This window comes from Amphiprion ocellaris, chromosome 6 (genome assembly GCF_022539595.1).
Source record: "Amphiprion ocellaris isolate individual 3 ecotype Okinawa chromosome 6, ASM2253959v1, whole genome shotgun sequence".
Lineage (NCBI taxonomy): Eukaryota > Metazoa > Chordata > Actinopteri > Pomacentridae > Amphiprion > Amphiprion ocellaris.
Genome location: NC_072771.1, coordinates 23,544,867 through 23,569,856, shown reverse-complemented (window position 1 = coordinate 23,569,856; position 24,990 = coordinate 23,544,867). Strand labels below are relative to the sequence as shown.

Sequence of the window (24,990 nt, the reverse complement as noted above, 5' to 3'; positions counted from 1 at the left end):
TTATGCCGATGTCATGGTAATGACTGGATGCAGGGCTAATTTACAAAGAAATTACACAAAACAACATGTCAGGTTTCGAAGACTGGACTTTTCATAGACCACTTCATTTTTTTTCATATTTCAACTCACCCATAATCTGAGATTATTGATCTACTTGTTCAGTATTATAGATTCTTCATCATTGTTCTGAGATAGTGTCATTCAAACAACCTCAAATTTCAATGTGCAAAAAAATGCCTGTTGAAGTAGGTTGACAGTGACAGCCAATTTAAAAATATTTTTTGCTCTGACAGTATTTGGCATACTATATATATATATATATATATATATATATATATACTGTCAGCCTATAAATCAATAAATATATATATATATATTTATAGGCTGCTGTTTTGTAATATTGCAACGGATTTTCATCCCATTCACCAGTGAGAAAATAAAGTCAGTACAGTCCAGTTCATTTTTAACTCCTGCTTTAATGCTGTGATTGCATGTATTGTTCACCAGAAATATTCTTAACTTCAGATACTTTAAATGTATGGCAGAAACACGCATACTTGAGCCAGATAACCTGTCAGGTGAGTTGGGAGAACAGGTAGGGGAGGGAATCCAAAAGTGCACTTAGTTTTGTCAGTCAAGTAAAACTAACTAGAGAACAACACATAACATATCTTGACTCAAGTGCAAATACAGGCCAGGATGTCAGTCTTAAATGATGCGTAGGCCTTGTAATGTCCTGGGAATGTAAGGTCTCATAGCAGGTGGAGGCTGTCAGGTATCTGCCATTCACTACTTCAGCGAAGAGAGTTCTTGGTAGAGTCTCCCATCCAGTCCAGAATTTCACGAGTCTGGTCAGTTCAGACGGTGTTGCTATGGAGTGGATTAAAATTGATTAAATAAATGGCTACAACAAATGATCAAAAACAATCTAGGGTACGCATACTAAACAGGAAACTGTTGAAAAAATGGGCTGCATTTATCACTATCATTGCACAATAACTCTTGATATAGCGTGCTGTGGTCGGCTATGAACAGAGGAGTCTAGGGCAGTTCATTTCAAGCTATTCGCTCACAGTTGTAACTACTTTGACTGCACAGTTTAAAACCTTTCAAGATCAGGAGTAATTTAAAATGAATCAAACCAGGACATTAACTTGAGCAGAAAACACACATAATAAACAAAGTGTTACCTAGACTAATTCAGGTTGCTAGGTGACCAGTTTCTTTACACTGCTCTGTGACTTAACTGCATTTTCGGGCGCATAAATCACACTTCCACCCATTTGTGCGTTTATAAAATTGTTACTCAACTACCCAGCTGCAGAACGTGCTGTCTGTATGACCTCATTACTGTGCTAGCGCGGCTAGCGCTGTATTAGCGCGGCTAGCGCGGCTAACGCTGTATTAGCGTGGGTAGCGCTGTATTAGCGCGGCTAGCGCGGCTAACGCTGTATTAGCGTCGCTAGCGCTGTATTAGCGCGGCTAACGCTGTGCTAGCGCAGCTAACGGCATGCATTACAGCTAACTGACTCTCACAAAAACAAACCACATACAGGACAAAAAGGATTAATACACTCAGTGAAGCGCCGTCGTTCATGCTGGTAGCCGTGGTTGACCCCGGTCTTGTGAGGTGAACCGTCTGCGTCACATGACCGGAGGAGCGCCACGTGATTGGCTGGGCGTTGGTTCGATTTTGGCCAGGATCGATTGTCTACGCCTGAGTCCCTCGGATGTGAACAGCGAATTTTTTGACAGCGAATTTTGAACATTGAATTTTTTGATGGCGAATTTTGAACATTGAATTTTTTGATGGTGAATTTTGAAGACATTGAATTTTTAACTGGTTTTTAGAATTTTGATGAGCTAAATTCAGGCATAAAAAATTCACATACGTAATTTTGATGCAAAAAAAATTCAAAGTAAGAAATTCAGCAGCTTTTAAAATTCAGAATCTGATGAGTCTGATTTGCTTCCATAGAGTTAGGTTTTTTTCCTCCTTACTTGAAATTACCATAAAATGTGTTCAAATTGTATTATGTACACATTTGGCTGAAATGTATGAGCCTTTAGTAAGATACAGATCACTGCTAGCAGGTTTTCTAACCAAAGTTTGTTTTATGACTATAGGAGTTATTCAGAGTATTTATTTGTCACAGAAGTCATTCGAATGAAACACATGAACTTTTATTTCTTCATCCAGCATAACATCCGGTGCAAACACTGAGCAACATAACCAATGGCAGGTCAGTCATCTTCACTATACATTTATTAATAGTTTTCTAGTTTCATTTTTATAACAAAGTGTTAAATGGGTGGAAAACATGTTTTACATTAAGAGTTTTTTTTTAAGTCAGTTGCCACAGAATGACATGGCACGAACTGAAGCAAACTACATGTAAAAACCTGTCAGGGACACGAGGAAAGAAACACAAAGAAAGAAGCACAATGTGGTTCAAGGCTTCTCTCAAACTGGTAAAAACTCTGAGAAGGAAGGAGAAGAGATCATATACAATGAAATATGACTTAATGGCAACTGAGGACCCCGAAGCATGGAACAGTGGCGTACGTACGCTATCACAGAGTACACATGCAGAAATGTCAGCCAGAGAAACCAGAAATCAAATACTGGTTTTGTGTCGTAAACTTTTCAATGAAGATCTCTCCTTAAACCAGGTCAAAGATATTCTGTTCAAAGGAAGTAAAAACAAGTATAAAAAAAAAATAATTTAACAACAGGGAGAAGAAACTAAACATTCTCAATGAAAAAAAAAAAAACAAAATGGAAGGAAACCAAACTATTTTCCTTCCTAAGTTTTCTAAAAAAGACCGTAGTGAGTGTAGAGCCAGTTTTGTTAGGAGAGGGATCATAACAAATGCAATTCCTTGAGCCTATTGTTACATTAAACAGTCCTTTTATTTGTGTTTTCACAGCTGCTAGTGACAGCTTGAGTTGTGCCAAACATCTAGTGGTTACGTTTCAGTTTGTACCACTTAAACCTCTTGGGTCTCTAAAGAGCACGTGGCCTCTTGGGGTTGATCTGCTTACTGGCCTGCTCCTCCTCCTGGAGAGCAGAACGGAATGACTTCACTTTATCTGTTGGAGAGACGGAAAGATCGGACGTGATCGAGTGTTTGACAAAATTTACAGACAGCCAGATTATTCACCAAAAGACACAATTTACTTAACAGTGTAGAGAATTAAAAGTGTGCTGTTGACGTTATACATGTGTGCTTCAGTCTTACCTCGGAGTTCAGTGAGGATTTCTATCTTCTGGTCTAGGATCTGCTCCAGCTGTGTGGCGTATGACTCCACGTCATAATCCACCTCTTCTGTCATCTCCAGCAGCACCTTTTCATCTTCCAGCCACCGAATAGATTCCTGTTCAGAGAAGAAACACAAAATCGAGTGTTTAGTACATTTACTTCATAGTGTTCTTCTACAGCCTCCAAACAGACGTTAAAAATCCACTGTCAGGATGCGCATTCATCTGTTTGGAGGACAAGGTGAGCTGGAGTGTTGTTTTCCTTCTGACCTGGAAAACAGCTCGGTGGTCCTCCAGGACCTGCTCTTCCATCTCTACTAACTGAGACACTGCCTCGTGGAAGGTGAAGAGTTGGGGGGACACCTCCTCCTCCTAGGAAAAACAAACAGTGTCAGCGAACAGCACAGCATGAAAACTGGACACGTGACAGAGATGACCTCACCTCATCTGAGATCACTGCTGCAGTCTGGTTATTAATGAATAATTCAGTTCACAGAGAAACAATGTGGATTACTACTCCGTCAAGGAACGTGGGGGAGTTATGTGACGATCGGCATACATGAATTCTTCCTTCCTTCCGTCTGTGCACAACATTACTCAAAAACTGAATAATGGATTTGGATGAAATTTTCAGGGAAGGTCAGAAATGACACAAGGGCCACCTGGTTAGATTTTGGCAGTGATGCGGCTTATAGTCTGGATGCACAGATTTGTTAAGGATTTCCCACTGAGATAGCGGCACGGTGTCACTGTAACTATGACAACAAGTGAACGCTACCTCAGCTGCCTGCTGACGATCACATGATTGCGATCCTACTACAAATCCACCGCTGCGGACTTATCGGAAATGATACAAGGAACAATGGATTAAATGTGGTGGGGGTGTTTCAGAGTCCCATCAATTCATGCCGCCCGCGACATATTTAGGTCACATGATTCTGTATCCCTACATAACGTACACATGCATAACACACGCCTGTGATCAGCGCAAGGTCAGGGAATGAACAGTCTTGGCAGAGTACTGTGCTTTTCTTGTTTAAAATATGTTACTGTGGCTGCCCAGATAGTTCAGCTGGCTGGGCAGGCAACCCATGAACAGGGGCTACATTCCCAATGCAGTGGTCATGGGTTCAAATCCAGTTTATGGCCATTTACTGCATGTTGTTCCCCCACTCTTCTACCCATGTTTCCTCTCTCTCTCTGTCCTATCTAATGAAGGCAACAACGCCCCCCAAAAATAACTAAAATATGTTACACTGACAAGCAACTAAATTTCTCAGGTTCTTGAAACCTGCTTATATATTTTCAAAGACGAGGGTCAAATGCTGTCATTTACCTGCGTGTTGCTGTAATATATGCTATGAAATAATTCATTGCTCTGTGTGTGTGTGATTACAGCAGTTTAGGGAACTAAAGAAGTTGTGCGTTTCATGGCATGTTTGCACAACTTGTCTGACAGTCTATACCACATTGGTGGCAGGCACTTTTTGTATATACATTAATTGTATTGCAATATGCAATCATTACTACTGTGATATAATGTTAGTTACATGTTAATAGCCGCCCCCTCCTGCCACAGTGAACCTGTTTAAAAGAGCAGACTTACATTCTGCTCACAGAGCAGTTTGAGGTCGTCTCTCTGAGGTGAGATACTCAGCCAGTCCTCGTCCAACAGATCCAGCTGGTTGACAGTGTGGATGTTGGGTCGCCCCCCCTCTATCACTTGGTTGGGGTCCACTGTCAGCTCCTTCACCCTGCAAGCAAAAGAGACACTAAATTGGTCAGGACTGACTCATTCTGACTCAGACCCAGTCTAAAAATGGCTTCTCTGATCGGTGACATGGAGCTCACAATTAGCACAGCATGGCAGCATTGTGGCGGTAGCGACATCATGCATGGAGGAAGATGGTTGGGATCAATAGATGACAGTTATCATGCTAGCTGGAGTCAGGATGGTCAGAGCTGGCGTTTAACAAGGCGTCACAGAGCTGATGGGGGATTACTGCCTTGTACCTAACGTGCGAGGACAGTGCTAATTAATTAGGACTAGGACTTTGAGAGGGATTACCTGCTGAGAGCTGGCTCAAACAAAGAGCTCATCCTGGATGTGTTTACCGGACAGCTAAAGTCATGTGTTGAACCGCCATGTACTCATTCTAACTTATCACCTCCAGCTTTCACAGGTGTTCCTGACATCAACACGGATGGTATGACACAGAACAAATAAAAGACACGGCCACGTGGACAGAAAGATGCATTGTTCTTCACGTTTTCTCTACGGCTCAGCCAAAGATAAAAGCGAAAGCATGACTCAAAGCAGGGATGAAGAGCATGAAAGGTGTCACATCATGCAGATGAAGCAAAAGAGGAAAGAAGAAACAGATGAAGTTTTCCCCAGTGAAGCTGATGAAGTGAATAGAAGCTGCATGGTTGTGTGTGTGTCTGGGTGTGTGTGTGTGTGCTGTGCTTTGGGGAGTGCTCGACCTGCTGGGAGAGGTAGCAGCAAAGTCATCGAACTCAAAGGTATTGGTGGGCGAGTGCTCAGGGCGACTCCCCTGACCGCCCTGGGAGAAGGGGATGTCTGACGGACTAATCCCAAACTCCTTCACTCTACACAGCGGCAACCAGCCACAGCAGCACACAGAGGGGCAGAGGGTGGGAGACAAGAAGGGGGAAAAAGCAGGAAAAAAGAGGAGTGAGAAGGAATACGCAGTCAGAAAGAACTACTGAGAGTAAGCAGAGAAATTTACAATAGCACCACTGGTACAGCTAATCTAAATCTATACAATAGCCACTAGGGATTATAGAGGAATTACAAGAGCTAGAATTTCACAACAGGGAATCATTTCCTTTGCTTCCTGTAGAAACAAGGCATTGTCCAAATCCCTGTAGTAAGTCAACATATTCCCACCTGTTTGCATAGCGTAGAGTGTTGAGTGTGTTCTCACAGGACGTCATGCCAGGAGAGATTGTTGCAATCTGTTTTCAGAAAGAGAAAACTATTCAGATTAATATCTATGAAGATACACCGCCAGTCAAAAGTTGGGACACACTTTCTCATTCAGTGGTTTTTATTTTATTATTTTGTACATTGTAGATTAAAAGTGAAGACAGCAAAACTATAAAAGAATACATATGGAATAGGGCTGCAACTAACGATTATTTTAATAATCGATTAATCGGCCGATTATTTTTCGATTAATCGATGAATCGGATAAAAAAACAACACATTTTTAATTTCCGCCGCTTTATTCAGAAAGAGAAGATTTGGACTGACAGAGCAAATAAGATCATTGAAGCGAAGGCTTTGTCTTCAACCATCGACAGAGGCCTCATGTCAGTGATGATCATGTTGAGGATGCTGTCAGTCAGGACAGATGCTTGCTGTGGTGGACATGATGTCTTTCTCATCATGAAGCCTGTCATTGTTTGCTGTTCATGAAATGAGAAAGATAGTATAGTTTGAGTATGTATTATAGCACAATTTACAACAACTCAGTAATTATCTTGTTTTATTTGCAGTATTAGGTTAAGGCAAGTAAGTAGTCCAAAGAACAAAACACAAAGTACGCACGCACACACACACACACGCATATATATATATATATATATATAGATAGATAGATAGATAGATAGATAGATAGATAGATAGATAGATAGATAGATAGATAGATAGATAGATAGATAGATAGATAGATAGATAGATAGATAGATAGATAGATAGATAGATAGATAGATGATAGATAGATAGATAGATAGATAGATAGATAGATAGATAGATAGATAGATAGATAGATAGATAGATAGATAGATAGATAGATAGATAGATAGATAGATAGATAGATAGATAGATAGATAGATAGATAGATAGATAGGACAAGCACCATAAAAAATACTACATACTAAATAAGTTACTTTAACCCCGGTCTAAATGCAGTTCATCCTGCTTCACTCCAACACAGACCAGTGTCTTCACTCAGACTTTGTGAGAAAATTAAAACTTGAGGCTTAATTTTTAAATTATTATCACCATTGTGGGCAAGTTACGTTTATTTATAAAGCATATTCAAACCCTGCTTAAGCTGATTAAAGTGAAATAAAAAGTTTCACACGTGCGCGCGCGCACACACACACACACGTGCCCTATCACTGTCATTAATCAGCTAACAAACAAACACTAGAATCAGGAGAGCTACCAGAGAGACTAACGTTACGTTTCCTCACTGTAAAACAGAACAAACGTAGGATACTGTAGTGACTTACCTGCTGTTGAGCTCCTTCATCCTCATCGGCGACTCCAACGTGTTTCCGTTTCAGGTGCTGCATCATCATTGTGGTGCTCCCGTACATCATATCACTTTTGCAAAGCTTGCATGCTACGCATGTTTGTTGTTTTGTGAATCGTGAAATGCTGCCACACTTTTGAGGATTTCGGTCTGACTGTTTTCTCCGTGTCGGTCATGTTTGGTTGAAATTACTCTGAATTTACTTTCGCTTTGCCGCCACCTCGCTCTGTTCAACTCGCTCTACAGGTGGAGTTATTTAAAAAAAAAACTTTATTGCCGTCAGCCAGCATTGACAAAGCTCTGCAAGTGAAGTAGACGCTCCGCGACATGGAGAGTGATGCACGAATCGCGCGACACAACGAATCGATAATGAAATTCGTTGCCAACGCTTTTAATAATCGATTATTATCGATTTTATCGATTCGTTGTTGCAGCCCTAATATGGAATAGTGTTGTAAACAAAGAAGTGTTAGTGTTCAGTATTAATCTACAATGTAGAAAATAACACAAATAAAAAGCATTGAATATGAAGGTGTGTCCAAACTTTTGACTGGTAGTGTATATGACAACTTGCATACAGGTTGTTTAGCAGGACAAAGAACTGACCATGCATGTGCGTGAATTTTCCCCAATGAAGGAGTCTCTCAGGACCTGGGTGAGCTTACTGGCTCTGAATGGAGTGTGTGGCTTGTTACGACCAAGAGCTCTGATACACTCCTGAAACAAGAGGAGAGGGAAAGACATGTGATATAGTTAAAAAATTTGGAATTACTGTGTATTTTGTTTTCCCATGGACAAACAAGTGTCAGAAAACACTGAGGACAGAGCTACTGCCATCCACAGACCTTCAGGGCCAACAGGCTTTTGTTGATCTCAGCTCCTTCCAGACGAGTCTGACGGTCGGCACTCGACGTATCGGCCCCCCTCTCATTTCCTGCAAGGTCGATGAGGGAGAACTTCCCATGCATCTTCCCCTTCCTCCGAAGAATGATCTGGAACACCGCATGGCTGCGGGATGAGTGAGCGTTGGCAGACGTCTGCCCTGATGTTCTAGCGGTGAGAGGAAGAAAATGTAAAGATGAACAACAGGCGAACAAGAGTGAATAGAGGAAGAAAGAAAATGACATTTGCACATGTAAGTAACAACAGCTGCAAAATGTCTTTAACATGTACTGAACAAATGCAAAAATTGAACAATGTTTCTGTTGTCCTACCTGCAACTGTTGCCCACTTCAATGAGTTTCAGGACATCTTCTGTGCACTTGACCTCCTTCTCCTGAAGCCCCACGACCTGCACTTGCTGCTTCCCATCCTCCAGCACCCTCAGCTTAGCTTTACGATTCAGCAGGTCAAACACCTATCCGCACATACACAATACAGTCAGCGCCGGTTAATGTTGATCACACATGAAATATGATGGTATCAATCACATGAGATGATTACACTTGCCTTTCCACTGTAGATTTCAAAGAAGGTTGCATACACTTGTAGATCTAACTTCTTGTAGTTGGGTTTCTTCAACATGAGAAATACATCCCGAGCTGCACAAAAACAGATGTACAATTTCAACCACGTTGAAGCAGAATCTTTACAAAATACCTACACAATTCAAATCTGAACCAGTTTAGTCAATGGGGTGCATTGAATTAGGTCAGAAATCACAGCTCATCTGCTTACCAGCTAATGCATAAATTCCTTTAGAGCAGTCTTGGTTCTTTCCAGAGAAATCTCCACCCATAGTCTACAATACAATACAATACAGGTGAAGATATATTTAGTTACATTCAGCAGTGCTGAAATAAAGTAAAAATTCTCAGTTTCAGCTTTTGCAAGAGAAAAGGTCACTGCCTGTAACTCACATGTGTCTTTCCACTGCCAGTCTGTCCATAGGCGAAGCAGGTGGCCATGCCCCTCTCAAAGATGGTCTCCACTAGAGGTCTGGCAGTGAACCTGCACAAGAAGACAGAACACATGTTTATTCTCTATCAACTAAAGCAAGATACAACAAATAATTATGTACACACACAATAAACATGTTAGTCACTAATTCAGTTCTGTTAAACAACGCACTGTGCTCATTGTATTGTTTAGTTAGTCAGGTGTGACCTGCTCAGTGCTCATCATTATTACTGGAATTACAACAAGTATAATAATATAATGACTAATAGTGTTATTATTGTTAACATAATAGCAACCAGTTTGACAAGTGCTCAAATACACTTTAGGATATACAGCTTCTGGAAGCAAGTTTATTCTCCTGTGGCCAAGTGCTGAACCGTGGGGCTACCTGTGATTTTCTCTAGAAAAATGTCACATCTTTACGTTACTATGCAAAGTGTATTGAGGGGACTTGTGTTATGATCTGCTGCTATATGAATAAAACTGAATTAAGCTGCAACGGAACTACTGGGTGTGCCTAAAGTCTGGACACATAGGAAATTGACTGAACGCATAAAGAGTGAATGTGCTAAAATTGACGGCAATGTGGATTTATTGCATCGAGTTCACGTGGATCTTGCAAAGCTCATCAACCTTTGCATCACAAATGATGGAAATCATATTGAAGATGTTATTTATTAATAATTCTATTGAATAAAATGTTGTTAAAAATTCAGTTTCTTGAAAATAAGTATTTTTGCCTATGTGTTGCTTACTTTATTCAGGCGCCCCTTCGGAGGACAAAAAAGTTTTGCACTTGTTACGACCTGACTGTCTAGGGGAAACCAGACAGCAACAAAAGATAACGAAACAACGCTGAGTTCCAGAGTGGTAGGCTGGGACAGAAAGTGAGAGGGTTAAAAGCAAATGGATGCTACTGAAACAAAACAAAATAAACATAACAGAAAGTGGACTTCACTCAGAATTTGATAATACAAAAACTGAAAGAAAATCAAAGATAACCAGTACAAATAAAACTCTAAACTAAAACACACAGCAGCAGCACCCTAACTGAAAACCAACAAAGAATTCTCTAGTAGTGTTTCTTCTCAAGTCAAAGATCCCTGGCTAGCTTTTACCACCAAGTGCACCCTAACCACATGCACCAATGTTCACAAAATACACTGGGCAGCTCAACCTCTCCTAATAAAAACTGACGCCGAATGCTGCATGAATGAGCCTTTTGAATTCCTCCTGGCACCGTGATTAAAGCGCTAGTTTAGCCTGGTCCAATCCAAATTCAACTCCAGGGGTTGTAGGCAGCTTAACAACACGGATGCAGGGCGGACGAAGGTGCTTGACAGGCTCGCAGCTGAACACAATACAGACGATTCTAACAGAGGAGGAGGAGTGAAGTGACCCAGGGCCTTAACAGTCCTGGTCAAATGTAATATGTATCCATTCTCTGGAACTATTGACATCTAATCACCGTGGGCGGAGCAGAATGAATTGGGGACGGTTACTGTGACAACGCAGTTTGAGTATTGTGCACTGTGAAAAACAGGCCGACGTTAAAACAATAGTTCAACTAATTAGTTCCGCATAGACAGACGTTTTCCTCCCTGTCATACCTTCCCACACTTTGAGAAGCACTGCTCTAATGGCTCAGTTTGTTGTTAAATTTGCTCTTACAAACCTGTAAACCATCTCATTGGTAGTGCTGTCATCAAAGGCATAGTCGAAGCGGAAGGTCTGGTTCTCCAGGTAGCGGGTCAGGTCCACTTTTTGTTTAGGTTCATGAACCATCACTACGTCCTTACTGGGAATAGTGATCACATCCAAGTCCTTCATGGTCAACTCTGGAACACAGACAAGACTTTGAATTACACTGACACTTAGGATGTAAATTAGAACATATCGTGATCAGTCATAAGACCAGAGTTGATGAGAGAATTTACCTTTTTTGTTGAGTGGACGTTTCCTCACACAAACACATATTCTGTGCTCTTCAATCTGGACAGCGCAGCAAGAAGGATATTTTATGACATTGTTTCTGAAGGTCAACACCCAACAATCAGGTGTGAAGAGGAAGAATTCTGAGTCTCTACTCACCAGGTCCGCTGTGGTCAGAGGTCGGTAGTCTAGACTGGCTCGGAAATCACGGATCATGTACATGATCTCATAGTTAGGGATGGTGGTATCCACCTCCTGAAGAAGTACAAGGAAATACACAGCACAGTGTAAGTATTCTATCAATATTCAATAAGTATACTTTGTTAAATACAAAGGAAAAAGGCTGATATGAATGTACCTGAGCTCTCTTCTCCCTGAGCTCCTGCTGCTGAAGCCGGCGTCTTTCTCTTTTCTCCTGCAGTTTCTCCACCTCTTTCACACAGTTTGACTTCCTCCTCGCTGCCATTATGACAAGAGAAACAGTCACTCTTCTGTATCTTACAGCATATACCAGTAGCCTTTCTTTGTGAAAAGGTCTCTTCTTCTCTCATCTCTTTTCCCATCTGTGTCTTCAACTTCTTCTGTCTCTTCAGCTTTTCTCTCTCTGGGTCTTCCTTTAAACAGATGGGAGACCTTGGGCTATTTCCAACAAAGCGGTACCTTAATAATGCGACCACAGACCAGGATGCAGTGGCTGGCACACTGTGTCTCCAGCATAACACTAGTTGCTTTCTCTGCATCAGCAACAAAAGGCCTTTACAGTGTGTTCAAAACCTGCTCTTATTATTTATCCCTTCTATCCATTTTCTCAAACACAACTGGACAGGGGCCGGTAAGGCTTGTTACAGTGTAGGATATGTGCCTTTATTTCTGCAATTAATCCAGTCTGATTAAAATTAGAGCTAGTTTCCAATCAAATATGATTATCGTAATAAACCAGCAATCAACCAGAATGTTATTCCAAAGCTACCAGCACAGCACACCCACAGATTAGTGTTGTTTTAGGTCAATCACAAACTATTAGTACCCACAATAAGAGCACACAAGTTAGCAAACATCAGTAAAAGCCACTTCTGATTTCTTTGCAGAGTTTATAAAACCCAGCGTTATCTGATTAGCCCTGGCTCGCTGCTGCAGGCCCAGCTTCCCACTGCAAAGCCCTGTAATACAGTCCTGGTCTCCTGCTGGCTCCAGTCCCCGAGAACCCAGACTATCAGAGCAGAGGGTTTAATAATCTGGTGTAATCTGGGAGGAGAAGATGAGCTGCATCAGCACCAGGAGAAGGAAGTACTAGATGAATGCAGCACCGTCACTATTTGGGGGTTATTCAGGCTCATTGGCAGTCGGTAGAGGAGCTGAGGGTCAGGAGGGGGAACAAGGTGTTTCTGTCCTACTCCTCTTGGCTCATCAAATGACTGGGAACACTTCGAATGAATGGAGGGTAATGAAAAAGGTTATTGTTGCTGTGTGAGCCCAGAGGAGTAGCACACAGCACCACAAGTTTTTCCATGCGTGTTCTTATGCGTGACTCAGCAGAAGTCAGACAGGGAAAAGGCAGTGCAGCCAAACAGCAGCACAAACGCTTTTTCTTTTTTTAACTCCCTCTCTAATACCCAGAAAGCCTGTCTGCTGGATGGATTGTGTTTGTGCTGCTTCATCTCCACACCACAGTTCTGAATAGTATCTGGCAGACATTTCACTGTTCAATCTTCTTGTCAGACTAGAGGGCTCTCAGATTCTATTGGGAACTCTATCAGAATCACCATAAAGCACTGAGGACAGGAGTAACATGCAGATGATACATACAAAGCTGTCCAAACTCCTTTCTGGGTATCAGCTGATGTGAGGATTCTGCGATAAACATGTGATCGACAGAAACATGAGATATTAAACAATTCTGATAGTTTTGTTTCTACAGTTAACTGATTAAAACATTTTTAACGTAAAAAAAAAAAGGGAGGACGTTCTCAAATAATTGCATGACAATATATTTGTGGGCTAGAGACTTTCAGCCAAATCCTAATAACTGGTTCTCTGAAAATAGAATTTTCCTAACAAAGAAAACAAGATCATAGCTAAGCTAAATGAAATAAACATGATTGTTTTGATCACCATACCATTCTGTAGTTGCTGCTGTGTCTGGGCTTGAGTGGGCTGTGCAGGCTGCTGGGCTGGGGGAGGTGGAGCAGGTTCTGGCTGTTGAGGTTGTGGAGGTCTGGCCCGGGTTGGAATCGCTGAAAACACAAAACCCCAATATCTTTATCTAGAGGTCAGTGACAAGTAATATTGATATGGATATCATATTTATCCAAAATTAGCAGAATTCTCTGTCTTTGTATTTACATCTCTGTACTCCTTCTCCTCTGCTTTCCTTAGACATCTTTGGTCACTTAGTAATTTAAACTTGTGACATAACAGGTTTAAAATGTGAGGAATATTATGAGAGAATACTTTTAGTAAGCCAGAATACAGAATAATCCCATAATATTGGTCACTGATGTGTCTTGCACACACTGATCACTGCTTTTCTTCATCTATCAGAAATATCGCATTTAATATCTCAACACCAAATCCAGAGAAAGCAAACATTTTTAGCAATTCCATCAACAGTGTAAGGAACAAACCTCTGTTATCCCTGGATGGAGTATCATTCTTAACAGGTGCTATCGTCCGTCGGTTCTGCAAGAAACAGATACAGTTAGATATTGAGTTGGCTTGTGTGATTTCTACTTGTCATGGGTGCCCCCGAGAAAGGAAACATGTTTCAGTGCGACAACTTTGTCTCACATGACTATTCAGCACATGTAGAAATAGACGAAGCGCAAGAGTCAGATTAGTGCTGATTAAAGAGTCCACCTCCTTTAGTACTAACGCCTGAGATCACAGTGCCATCACATACACTATTAAGTGACTTCAAAAAGAAATGTGAGTAAACTTTATCCAACAGCTGGAGACTAAAACACTTGTAGGTCTAAGTGTGAAGATTTTTGTAAAGGTTTTGGATCTGCTTCAGAGTTAGAGATTATATCATATAGATAAATATTATCTTACAGTATAAACAACTACAGAGTCAAATTCAAAAATGCTACAACAGTATTCTACAACCGAGCCAAATGTGTTGCGAGTGGCATTCAGTAAAAGAAGTCCTTTTCATTCAAAAGAATAAATCTTCAGCAACATTACCTCACAATTTACACTTTGTTATACTCATTAAAACCAAAAGAAAATGTATAAAACAGAAGGTCATCACAACTCCAATATTAACCAAAAATATTCCCAGTCCTAATCTACTGTGCACTGCAGATTGTATTTGTAACAGGACTAATAGCTGGCTGCCTAGAAGGATCCCATGACTAAATTAAGGTTCAGCAAACTGAGCCACAAAGGAACTACATGAGCAAGACTAGCCACCTGGCTATGACGAGAACAAGGGCTGGTAAATAGAGGAACAGAAAATACAAAGCGTCTCAGATTTCTTACAGCTGCTGATAAAGTGACATAGCAGCACTCACCTTTGCAATTTTACTGCCCTTTACACACACGGGTGTGGGAGGGGGTGGAGTCTCTGGACTTGGTGCAATCTCCTCATCTGGTGCCACATCTGGATTAAGTGCAAATATACTCTCCAAGTCAATCTGTCCAAAAACAAAGCAGTGTTAAGACAAGCCATTAGGCCATTTTTAATCTTTTTTATAACACTCTTCATTTGTCACAAGCAAAAAATAAACATTCACTTTGCAGTTGCTTTCAGCGAATCCTAGAAAAACTGACCAACCCTGAAAACTAACATTTCATAGCAGCAAAACTGGCTAAAAACTACTTAAAAAAAACCCATGACGTTTAACTTGGCAATAAAACTTGTTTGTGCGCTGATAACAATAGTCAAAGAAGCTAAAACCATCCTGTAAAAATCAATCAATTAAAAGACAGTCAACATTTTTTACAGTGAAGCTAAAAGCTCATAGTGCAGCTCAGCATCAGTTCATAAATTATTTGACAAAGACTTGCTGATCAAACCAGCTCAGAGACAGACTGCAATAAAGGTGGGGACTTGACAGATTTGGTTTGGACATGAGGTAGACTTGAAGCTGACTTTAGTAGTAGCTTGTGAGTGCGCATGTTTGTCAGTAAGCAAAAAAACACATGCTCTATATTTAGCCAGACACGAGGCAGGATCTTGTCTGGAACATTCTGAGCATATAAGTAGTAGATTATTTTGCAGAAGTCAAATACTTCTTTAAGCACATACTTTTTTTTTTTTTTTTTCTTTAAGCACATACTTAAAGCAACTGTAAATGTTTACCAGCTACCTTTTAAGACTATGAGAGTTAGAAGTAAAACATTACAGGGTGATAATGTGCTTTTTGCATCCAAATTTTGGGAGGCTACATGCTGTCTTGCAAATTTTATAAATAGCATATATCAAAAACATTTAAATATCACCATCCTTCACTGATAGTTGGCCAGAAATAAAGTAACATTAATGGCATTGATCACTGACACATATTACTGTGGTAACAATCTTCACTTTCTACTGCTAACCAGATATATGGTCAGGCAGATTTTTGCTGACCATGAAATGTTTTATTTTTTTAGATGTCAATTTCTCAGTCCAAACTACTGGATATATTTCAGTAACTTGCCCATTTTACAGCTTAAGCAGAGGATGATATAACAGTGACCATTTATATACTATATATCAGATATATTTCAGAGAGCAAAAACAATAGTACTACACTGCAGAATACTGTGCCATACATGGGGGTTGTCATATGTTTTATCCAGCTATTCTTCCATACTGATTGACACCAACAAATATCACATCACACATTCAATACTACTCATGGGGCCGAAATGCATTCAACATGCTTGTTAAACCTAACAGACACACACAGATGTATTCAGGTTAGGACTGATTCCTATATGAATAAAATAATTGCCCATTATGGTTCAATAGTTTATTCTGAGTCAAGAATTTGACCATCTCTGCAACTGGTAACCTTTATGTCTCAACAAGTCAATAGCATCAATTTCTTTAACCTAACATCACACAAAAGAGCTCCATATTCATCCAACTTTAGAAATCCATCCTATTTGTTTCTCACTGATGTGTCTTTTGCTACAATTTCTGCACGTTCCAGAGGTGTTCAACTATTCCTGCTTTCACTCATTTTTACTTTCTCAAAACAACATGTGTGTGTTTTTTCCTTGTTTTGGCCCCATATGTGTTAGCTATATAAGCTTACTGCTGTAGCATAACAGAGTTATTCTGCAGAAGAGGGCAGACCCAGTTGAAGAACAGATGCATTAATTGTAAATTACTCTTTAATTTGATCACAGATATTTTGGAAATATGTTCTGTAACTATTATCTAGAATATTTTTATTGCCAGGGCTACACAGTGGCTCAGTGGGTAGCACTGTGGCTTTGCAGCTAGAAGATCCCTGGTTCATATTCCAGCCTGGGATCTTTCTGCATGGAGTTTGCATGTTCTCCCTGTGCATGCATGGGTTTTCTCCAGGTACTCTGGTTTCCTCCAACAGTCCAAAAACATGCTGAGGTTAACTGATAATTCTAAATTGCCTGTAGGTGTGAATGTGAGAGTCCTTGTTTGTCTCTATATGTAGCCCTGTGATAGACTGGGGACCTGTCCATGGTGTCCCCTGCCTTCGCTCTAAGTCAGCTGGGACAGACTCCAGCCCCCTGTGACCCTAATGTATACAGATAATGGATGGAAGGATTTTTATTACCCAGCTCACCCCAAGTTGCACAGTGTGGGGACACATAACAGACTGTGGAAGCCATTCTGTACCCATCAGTGTACAAAAGGTGGTATCTGGTGGAACTGTAAGACATGCAGACTACTTACATAATCACAGCAGCTCCCAAATGTCTTTGGATGCAATATTCATAGCTGTGGAAAATAAAAGCACATGCTGCTGCCGGTGCTTTGAGGGGTAATAAATGGTTGTAAATGGTGCTTTACCTCTTTCCCTTTTGTGTCTCCATTTTCTATCCACTCCACTGTGACGCTCTCATTGTCCTCATTCAGTGAGGTCACCATGGCCTGATGGATGCGTCCTGCAAGATCACCACAGACAAAGTCAGGTTGGCAGAATAACAATGAAGACCGAAGGCAGTGTTTAGTAGGACCCAAACTCTTTTTAGAGCCCTAGAAAGTTTGGTAGCAATGATGGTGACAGTATCTTTATTTTTATTGTATAAAAGTATAGGAATAACAGTAAGACATATGCTATTCAAGAACTGATAATTTAACAAGGATGAAGAGATATCTTAAACACACAGACAAAGTTACACATTAAACTGATTTCACCAACACTCTGCCTTTCACATGAGCGAGGTAACAAATGTAGTGGGGTGAATTACAAACAGCCTAATTACCACCTGCTACCCTGATCTGATCTCTAAGTGGTCCTGCTAAAACAGAACTGTTTAATTTCAAGATGCAGTACAGTGGAAGAAAGAGGGTCAAGAGAGTGTTTTTGTTAACATAGTAAATAATAATGCTTTTATCACAACAACCATATGTATACGCACTTCAATTTTCACGTTTGTGTCTATGTAGTATTAACTTCTTCCTTTTTAGATGATCTGTGGCGGTTATCTACATTTTGAGGAAATAATTCATCCAGTTAGTGTTTCAAAATTATCATGATCAACTTTCAGCTGAATTACTCTATGATTACATGGTATTACACTGTCTTTTTGTTCCAAGCTATAATTACAAACTGAAAACTATGTCATCATTATTAACCATATTCCCCAGTTTAAATCATTTCAGTTAAAAAGATCATTACAGTTTGGTATACAATAATGCCAAATGATACATTATTAAACCAAATCCTGTCTGTGCTCACTATAAAAATGACCAGCAGAAAATTTACTTTTGTTTATTTGTATTATATTTGTAATAATTGGATGCACAGTGTCATGTGACGAGCAATAGGCTGAGGCTAATGTTAAGTTCTGACCAAGAGATTTGATAATGACTCGTTAGAGAGAATCAAAGATAATAGAGACGAGTGCAGCTGCTGCTAGCCTGTATGCCTTTCTCCGCCCCTCTGTCTGCAGTGTAATAATAACAGCTGTAAAAAGCCTGCCCAGCCCTCCCATCTTTGCCTATGTGGATCTGAGTGCTTGCTGTAAATTCCCATCACAATCCAGGGAAACACCATGGTCCAGTATCCATTATTCAGAGACACACGAGGAGCTAGCAAGCAAAGATGCTTTCAGTGTTCTCAACTGCTGAGCATTTGATTGATTTAACATACAACGGTTTTACAATGTCAAAGGAAGGAAAAGCAGATCTATTATATCTTTTAACAAGGAGCGATAGGAAGAACATTTTGTGCACTCAGAAGATCAGGCGCCTTCACAGGGTAGACATATAGTTAAAAAGGAATACATTTTTACTACTTAGTCAATCAACTGAAGTTGAAATAGATTTAATTCATTAAAACTGAAGTACATGAACATAGTAGTATGTGACACTTTCCTTTCATTGTATAAGAATGACTAGACAATACAGTTAGATGTATAGCATGTGATATACATTTTCAGTGTAAAATTTTACATTCTACTTTAAACTGCCACTTGACACAAATTAACACTGCTGTACATCCTGTAAATGCAACAACAATCTGATAACTTTGATGATGTCAACCTTATCAGCCATCTCTCTATTAGAAATGACAGTGGTCCTCATAAATCTGTTAATGCTTGAGTTGATACTCAGATCCAGAGCTCAAATCAACAGGGATAAAACTAGTTTAATTGATAATAAGGTGCTGAAAGTAATTATGCTGCATGACCAGAAGCTCTTTACTAATCAGAATAAAACACTGACGCTATTTAAACAGACGTAATATAGATTAAAAAATACTTTTAAACATTAAATTCACCCCTCTGCTGTTCACAATACTTAGAATTAACAACTGGATGGCAGTTTAAAGGTGTTGGTCCACGACAAGCCATCAAAATAGCACCAATGCACTTTGGCATTAATACTCTAAGTCTCCATAAATCTACTGACAAAACAAACAAAATTTATCCCTTTAGGATATCCCATAATGTAGTGTTAGAGGTGAACAGAACCAGTCCAAAATCTCCAATAGTTGTCCAAGCCTGTGGCTATTAAATCTTGATCAAGTGATTTATAACATTTTCATAATTACATCACACAGTCATCCATTTAGTATTTTTTTTTAATATATCTGTTTCTTCTCTTTTCATTCAGCTTTTTTTTCTCTTTGTCATCTGTCTGACTGTGCACACAACACTTTTTGTACTTCATGATTTCTATTCCAACATCTGCAAGGTCTGTACTGTGGTAAGTGATCTAAAAATGAACATGTGTAATTAACACAAGGCTGAAAAGTAACAAGACACCAACAGACTCTTAATGCTCTGTGTCACACCTGTACTTAAAGAGTATTGAAAGCACGCCATCCTAGAAAAGCAACTGAAGCTCGCAAGAAGATTAATGGAGACAACAGAATGTCAAGCAGGGTCAAATCCAAATCACTTCCGGCTAATAGCCATTTGCAATCAATATAAAAAAAAATAAAGAAAAAAAAATCAATGCGGCTGGCGGCTTGGCCAATGTCAGCAGTTAAGTTTGAGACCACAGTCTTCCTGTGGGTTCATTGTGATGTGACTCATTCACAACATACTGCATAAGTAAGCAGTAGAGCAGAGAACAACTTCCTCTAAACCCCTTGTGTGTTGAAGTCTTGTAACATCATGTAATGCTAAAGTTCAGGGATGCACCAATGTGGAATTTTAGCACCAACAACAGTAACCAATGATTGTTTTGCTTGCTGTTCATCATATAACACTCCATAAAGCAGTCTAAAAATCATATAATCTTGTTGATTGCAGGGAAATTGGTCAGACATATGTAATTTCTGTAAGATTATGTTCTGTTCTTTGAGATATTGCTGATGCTGTTTCTATTACTAGTGGATTTGCTGCACTCTAGTATAATAAGTGTCACTTTTGACAATTCAAGTAAAACAGATGCTCGCAACTGTGTCCTGTCTGCTGTGGAGATGTACTGACACCCACTTCACAGAGACACGGTGATGCATGCTAAACCTGCATTCAGGTCTGTCTGTTTGACTCAACCAGTGTTGGCCAACCCCCCTCTTGAACAGGGCTGGATGCAGCTCAGATACTGAAGTTCTTTAAAATAATAAGCTCACTTTCCATCTCAATGGCAATGACAGTACACAAAGCAATCACAATACGACACAAATAAAATGTTACAAGAAGTGATCTTTTCTTTTCCATCTTTGCTGACTCAGTAAAATGTCTGTTGTATGTGCCAGCAGAGTGACATCTGTATTGTATGTTGACAGCAATTCATCTCTATTGCTAACAGAAAACAGTGTGTCTTGACATAATGACCCTTACAAGAAGTGTGAAGGCCAAGACGTGTCAATATTGACAAAATACTGGTGTTTGAAGCCTAATTATTTTCAGAATTCAACAGTTAAAGCAAATTCAAGGTTTCAAGGTTGCTAGTGGTAGAAATGAACAGTTATGTATGGCACTAACTATAAAAACTAAGAATGGAGTCCACAGCCTCAATAACACTATACACAACAATGGACTCTGGGGGCTTGTCTAACCTGTTATAGCCAAAGGCCTAGAGACCTGAGGACACAAAAGTTAGCTTCACACCATCCACCCAAACCACATCTCACAACTTAGCCCCTTCACATTCAGAGAAAGAAGATTATTTAATTAAATTGCCGATATAACTATTCCATTTCACTCAAATTATATTGAAGAACATACAAATATCCAGAATTATAGAATTACTTTAAAATGCAAGGGAGGTATTTGTTGTTTGTAATTGATAAACAACTGAAATCATTAAGGAGATGGCAAAATAGCTTTCTCTGAGTTGATTAATCATTTCATCATTAATTATTTCAGCATACAGAGTCTGATGACAGGTTTCAAGGGCACACCATATGTTCTCTGACAGACACTATATACCAAAGATTCAAAGGCAGTGTTGTGTAGACGTATGCTCTGACCTTGCTGATGAAGAGAAAATTTATTTTCCCTCCAGAGGTCAGTAATTTTTTATAGGCTGCCTATCTCTTCCTCATGCACTGTACACACATTATCGTCCTATGGCTACATGTGCTAAGTCACACGCTGACTTGTCTTCCAGCTGATATGCTGATTTTCTGTAACTAAATGCATTATCCACAGTGTCCCACTTTTATACTAAAACCCAGCTGAATGGGTATGCCGGCACCTCCCAGTCGCTGAAGGGGCTTAAAAGGGGGTGCTCCAATCTGTGTAAGCCTGTGGAACAAACAAAGCCTTCAAAGCATCAGTTTCACTACAGAACCAGAGGCACCCATTGATGAAATTGTGTCAACATGTCACAGATTGAGAAAAATGATGCATGTGTTTATAAAAACTAGGCCAATAGGTAGCCTCTGCTTCTAGTTTCCTGCCTTTCAAAGACACCATTACACTAAACAATAATATTTAATAAAAAATCAAATACCTGATAACATGATAACGCATTTCCAAGATCAAACAGAAAATATTTTATCACGTTTTAAAAGTGCATACACAAGCGATTGTGTTAAGGCTCTTAAGCTAAACAACAACTGCAGACCATCTAATAAATAGCCAAACGTATTTTCTATTAGATCATGCGCTTGACTGGAATGAGTATGAAATGGAAAAAAAAAAAACAAAAACAGGAGGAGCAAGCGAGAGTCCTGGCAGAATCGAGGGAGCTGACTGCAACAGATGGGGTGGTGGCTAATAGCCTGAATCTGGCTTGAATCTGAACCAACCCTGCCACCAACCCCCAGAGAGAGGGCAATCCCTGCTCTGGACACAACACCAACTAGCAGAAAACTGACAGACAGACTTCCCTCTGTGGGCCTGTCGTGCATTTTATTCATCTAACCCTTAATCTCCAGACAGTGATGACGAGTGTAATCAAATTTCTCAGAGATGATGGACTTACAGACATCCCCAATAACAACCAGTACAATGGTTGGAATACACCCTCAGCAATAGCTCTATTGAAAAGATTATTTGTTGTTTGAGGGGTTATTGCTGAACAGGATCACTGGGTGTAGCCTAGTCCTGGAGAGGCCAACAGGAATGACACAAACTTTTCAGTCATCTTTGGCTTCTTGTCCCTGAGGCAAAGCTGAACAACCACATGAGGCAGGCGGAATAAAGCTAACGTTCACATAGAGAAGAGTCATACAACAAGCAGCCTCTCCCTTTCTCTGTCTACTTGTCTGTTAATCTTCAAAAACAAACCGAAGCTCAAGCGACTGTATTGTAATCCCTTTTTCTTCCTGGACTGCAGTACTTCTATAATCAGCACAGAGCTGGCAGAAGCGTTTCATACTTTACAGTATTTGCTAGCGTTATCTTGGCATGAAATTTCATTATATTTCCTTGACATAAAGGATGACCGTATCCAATAAAACTTCTAAAACACTATCGTCATTCATGATATACATCTGTAAACCCGGTGTAGTGACAAAGATCCATATGTTGTTATCAATGGGAAATTTACATTTTCTCAAACATCCTGATACTTGCTTTTATGCTATTTAGGGTTTCCATGGCAACAAATGTCACTTCAGTTGGCTAAATAAACATTTAATAACCCAAAAACGAAATTTACGGCGTTTAGACTACAACCAAAGAGCAAACTACTCGATAACTACATGGGTGGTGGTGAGGTTTCACTCCAGTGTTCCTGCTGTATTAAAGCCGGGCAGCAGAAGCTAGCGTTAGCCCTGTAGCTAATCACAAGCTAACGCTAATAACTGACGTTAGTTAGCCTTGTTAGCAATTTAGCTAGTATGGCTAATCTTAATTTCTTTATTCCTTGTTTTAATACATTATTTGGGCAATTTAGTGTCGACAAAGTTAACGTGCTAACGCGCGTTGGTAATTTCCCATTTAATCTATTTGGTGTTATCTGTCGATATGAATAAAGAGCTAACGGAGAATATGTCTTGAATTCGCCGAGAAGCTTGCTAACAAAGGTGAGGGCCCATTCAAAGGCTTAGGCCATGTTGAAACTCTCCGCCCTGACAGCTAACGTTAACGTCTTGGTGCAGCTAACGCTAACGTGAACGTTCCGGTCTGCAGCCGGGAACGGTTGCTACATTCAACAGCACCGCAGCAACAAAGATCCCCAAACAACTTAGACAGTGCGAGGGGGAAGACCAGACAGGGCGAAACTTACCATCGCTGCGCTTTATCTCCACATAAGTACCGACGACAATCTTCCCAAATGCAGACGCCATTCTACATCACTTAAAAAATAACAAATACAGGACTGAAGACTTATTATAAGCCGGATAAATGCAGCCTCTTTGGCGGTCTTTGGTTTGGGAGGAGGATGCAGCCGACAGAGGGAGCATTACGTCGCTACCGAATAGTCTTCTTCTTCTTATTTGACGTTTATCAGCGGTTTGCAAACAGCGAACTGGTGCATTACTGCCACCCAGTGGTTAGAATAAGAAACAGAATGAGATTTTGGTTAAAAGTCAAGCTACTAATACACGATTTGGTAACATTCACTTCTTGAGTTGTTTCGTAGAATGTCTTTAATATACAGTTTTACTTTTGTCTCTCTGAGGTTTTGGATCAGCTGCCTCCTTTGTGCCTCATATGACAGTCAGTGTACCACAACACAATAGTCACATCTAGTTGTATTTCACTATTTTGTAGTGTGCTGTTTAATCCAGTGTGTCCAAAGCTAGGTTTTGATATAATTTTCCTGCACACTGTATTTCTCCAACTTTCTTTTGAACTCTGTAACCTTTCACTGAATGATGCTCCTTATTTCTTCTTCCTAGTCAATGTGAATACTTCTTGGGACTTTCTTTGCAGTCTTTCCAGCCATTTCAATTTCTTTAATTCCAATATGTGAAAGGGCCCATAAAAATGTTTCTGTAAGACCCATAATTTGAATTCTGTGTAATGTTTACAGTCTGTCTGTTATGTTTATTATGACATCTGATCTGCTATCTGAGTGATTGTTCTGTAAACTGGCTGGTTGAAATACAGCTGAACTGCTGCTGTACATGATCCCTTCAGGAAGAACACTCTCTCTGTCTGTGATTGACAGCTCAGGGCAAGCAGTTGATCACAAGGCGGCCACCATATGTGAATGACTGTATGAGACTGCTATTTTCTGTCGTTTCTTACTGAATCATTCTAAACTATTGCCAAATTTACTGTACAGCAAATGTTTTAACTCATTTGTATGATGACATTGTCAAACAACATTTCAGTTATGAAAGTATTTTAGCGGTGCAGAGCAGTGTCTTAGAAATGGCAGAAGAGTGACTGCTTGTTAACACAAAGTCTTGATGTGCTGCACTTCAGTTATGATTTCAGACTTGTACATTTGTCTGACACTCGGAAAAAAAACGTCTGTAAACATGAACAGCTTAGAATTCGACTTAAAATACTGTATATAGGTGCACAGAGAGCTGGAGAGAAGTAAATAGATGTAAGCACTGGCTAAGATTAGGTTGAACTGAAGCACGTGACTCAGACAATCTTTGTCTGTT

At 40.0% G+C, this 24,990-nt stretch overlaps 1 protein-coding gene across 6 annotated transcripts; it reads right to left on the bottom strand.

The window, feature by feature from the left end:
- Window positions 1–456: 456 nt before the first annotated feature.
- kif2a (kinesin family member 2A) lies at window positions 457–23,844 on the bottom strand. Of its 6 annotated transcripts, none has more exons than XR_008602078.1 (23): window positions 23,655–23,844; window positions 17,367–17,461; window positions 14,893–15,015; window positions 14,005–14,059; window positions 13,498–13,614; window positions 13,187–13,231; window positions 11,739–11,839; window positions 11,540–11,635; window positions 11,386–11,440; window positions 11,124–11,286; window positions 9,409–9,499; window positions 9,227–9,290; window positions 8,999–9,090; window positions 8,764–8,906; window positions 8,395–8,599; window positions 8,156–8,266; window positions 6,175–6,242; window positions 5,748–5,873; window positions 4,870–5,017; window positions 3,534–3,635; window positions 3,244–3,379; window positions 1,554–3,094; window positions 457–870 (listed from the first exon to the last, which is right to left on the bottom strand). XR_008602078.1 is itself a non-coding variant. In XM_023281480.3 (22 exons), the coding sequence occupies exons 1-22, from the start codon at window positions 23,713–23,715 to the stop codon at window positions 3,009–3,011; spliced, it is 2,283 nt and encodes a 760-aa protein (XP_023137248.1). In that variant the 5' UTR covers window positions 23,716–23,844; the 3' UTR covers window positions 457–3,008. The 6 variants fall into 6 exon arrangements, 1 of the variants encoding a protein (XP_023137248.1); XR_008602079.1 differs by having other exon boundaries at window positions 1,574–3,094; XR_008602081.1 differs by lacking the exon at window positions 5,748–5,873.
- Window positions 23,845–24,990: the final 1,146 nt, after the last annotated feature.

Bases quoted from the DNA above. Each gene is read 5' to 3' on its own strand.
- kif2a (XM_023281480.3), bottom strand. From the start codon at position 23,715: ATGGCGTCTGCATTTGGGAAGATTGTCGTCGGTACTTATGTGGAGATA. The intron at 9,291-9,408 runs GTGAGTTACAGG...ATTGTATTGTAG, and splicing joins CTGGCAGTGGAAAGACACAT to ACTATGGGTGGAGATTTCTC. The intron at 5,874-6,174 runs GTGGGAATATGT...GCCGCTGTGTAG, and splicing joins ACTCTACGCTATGCAAACAG to AGTGAAGGAGTTTGGGATTA.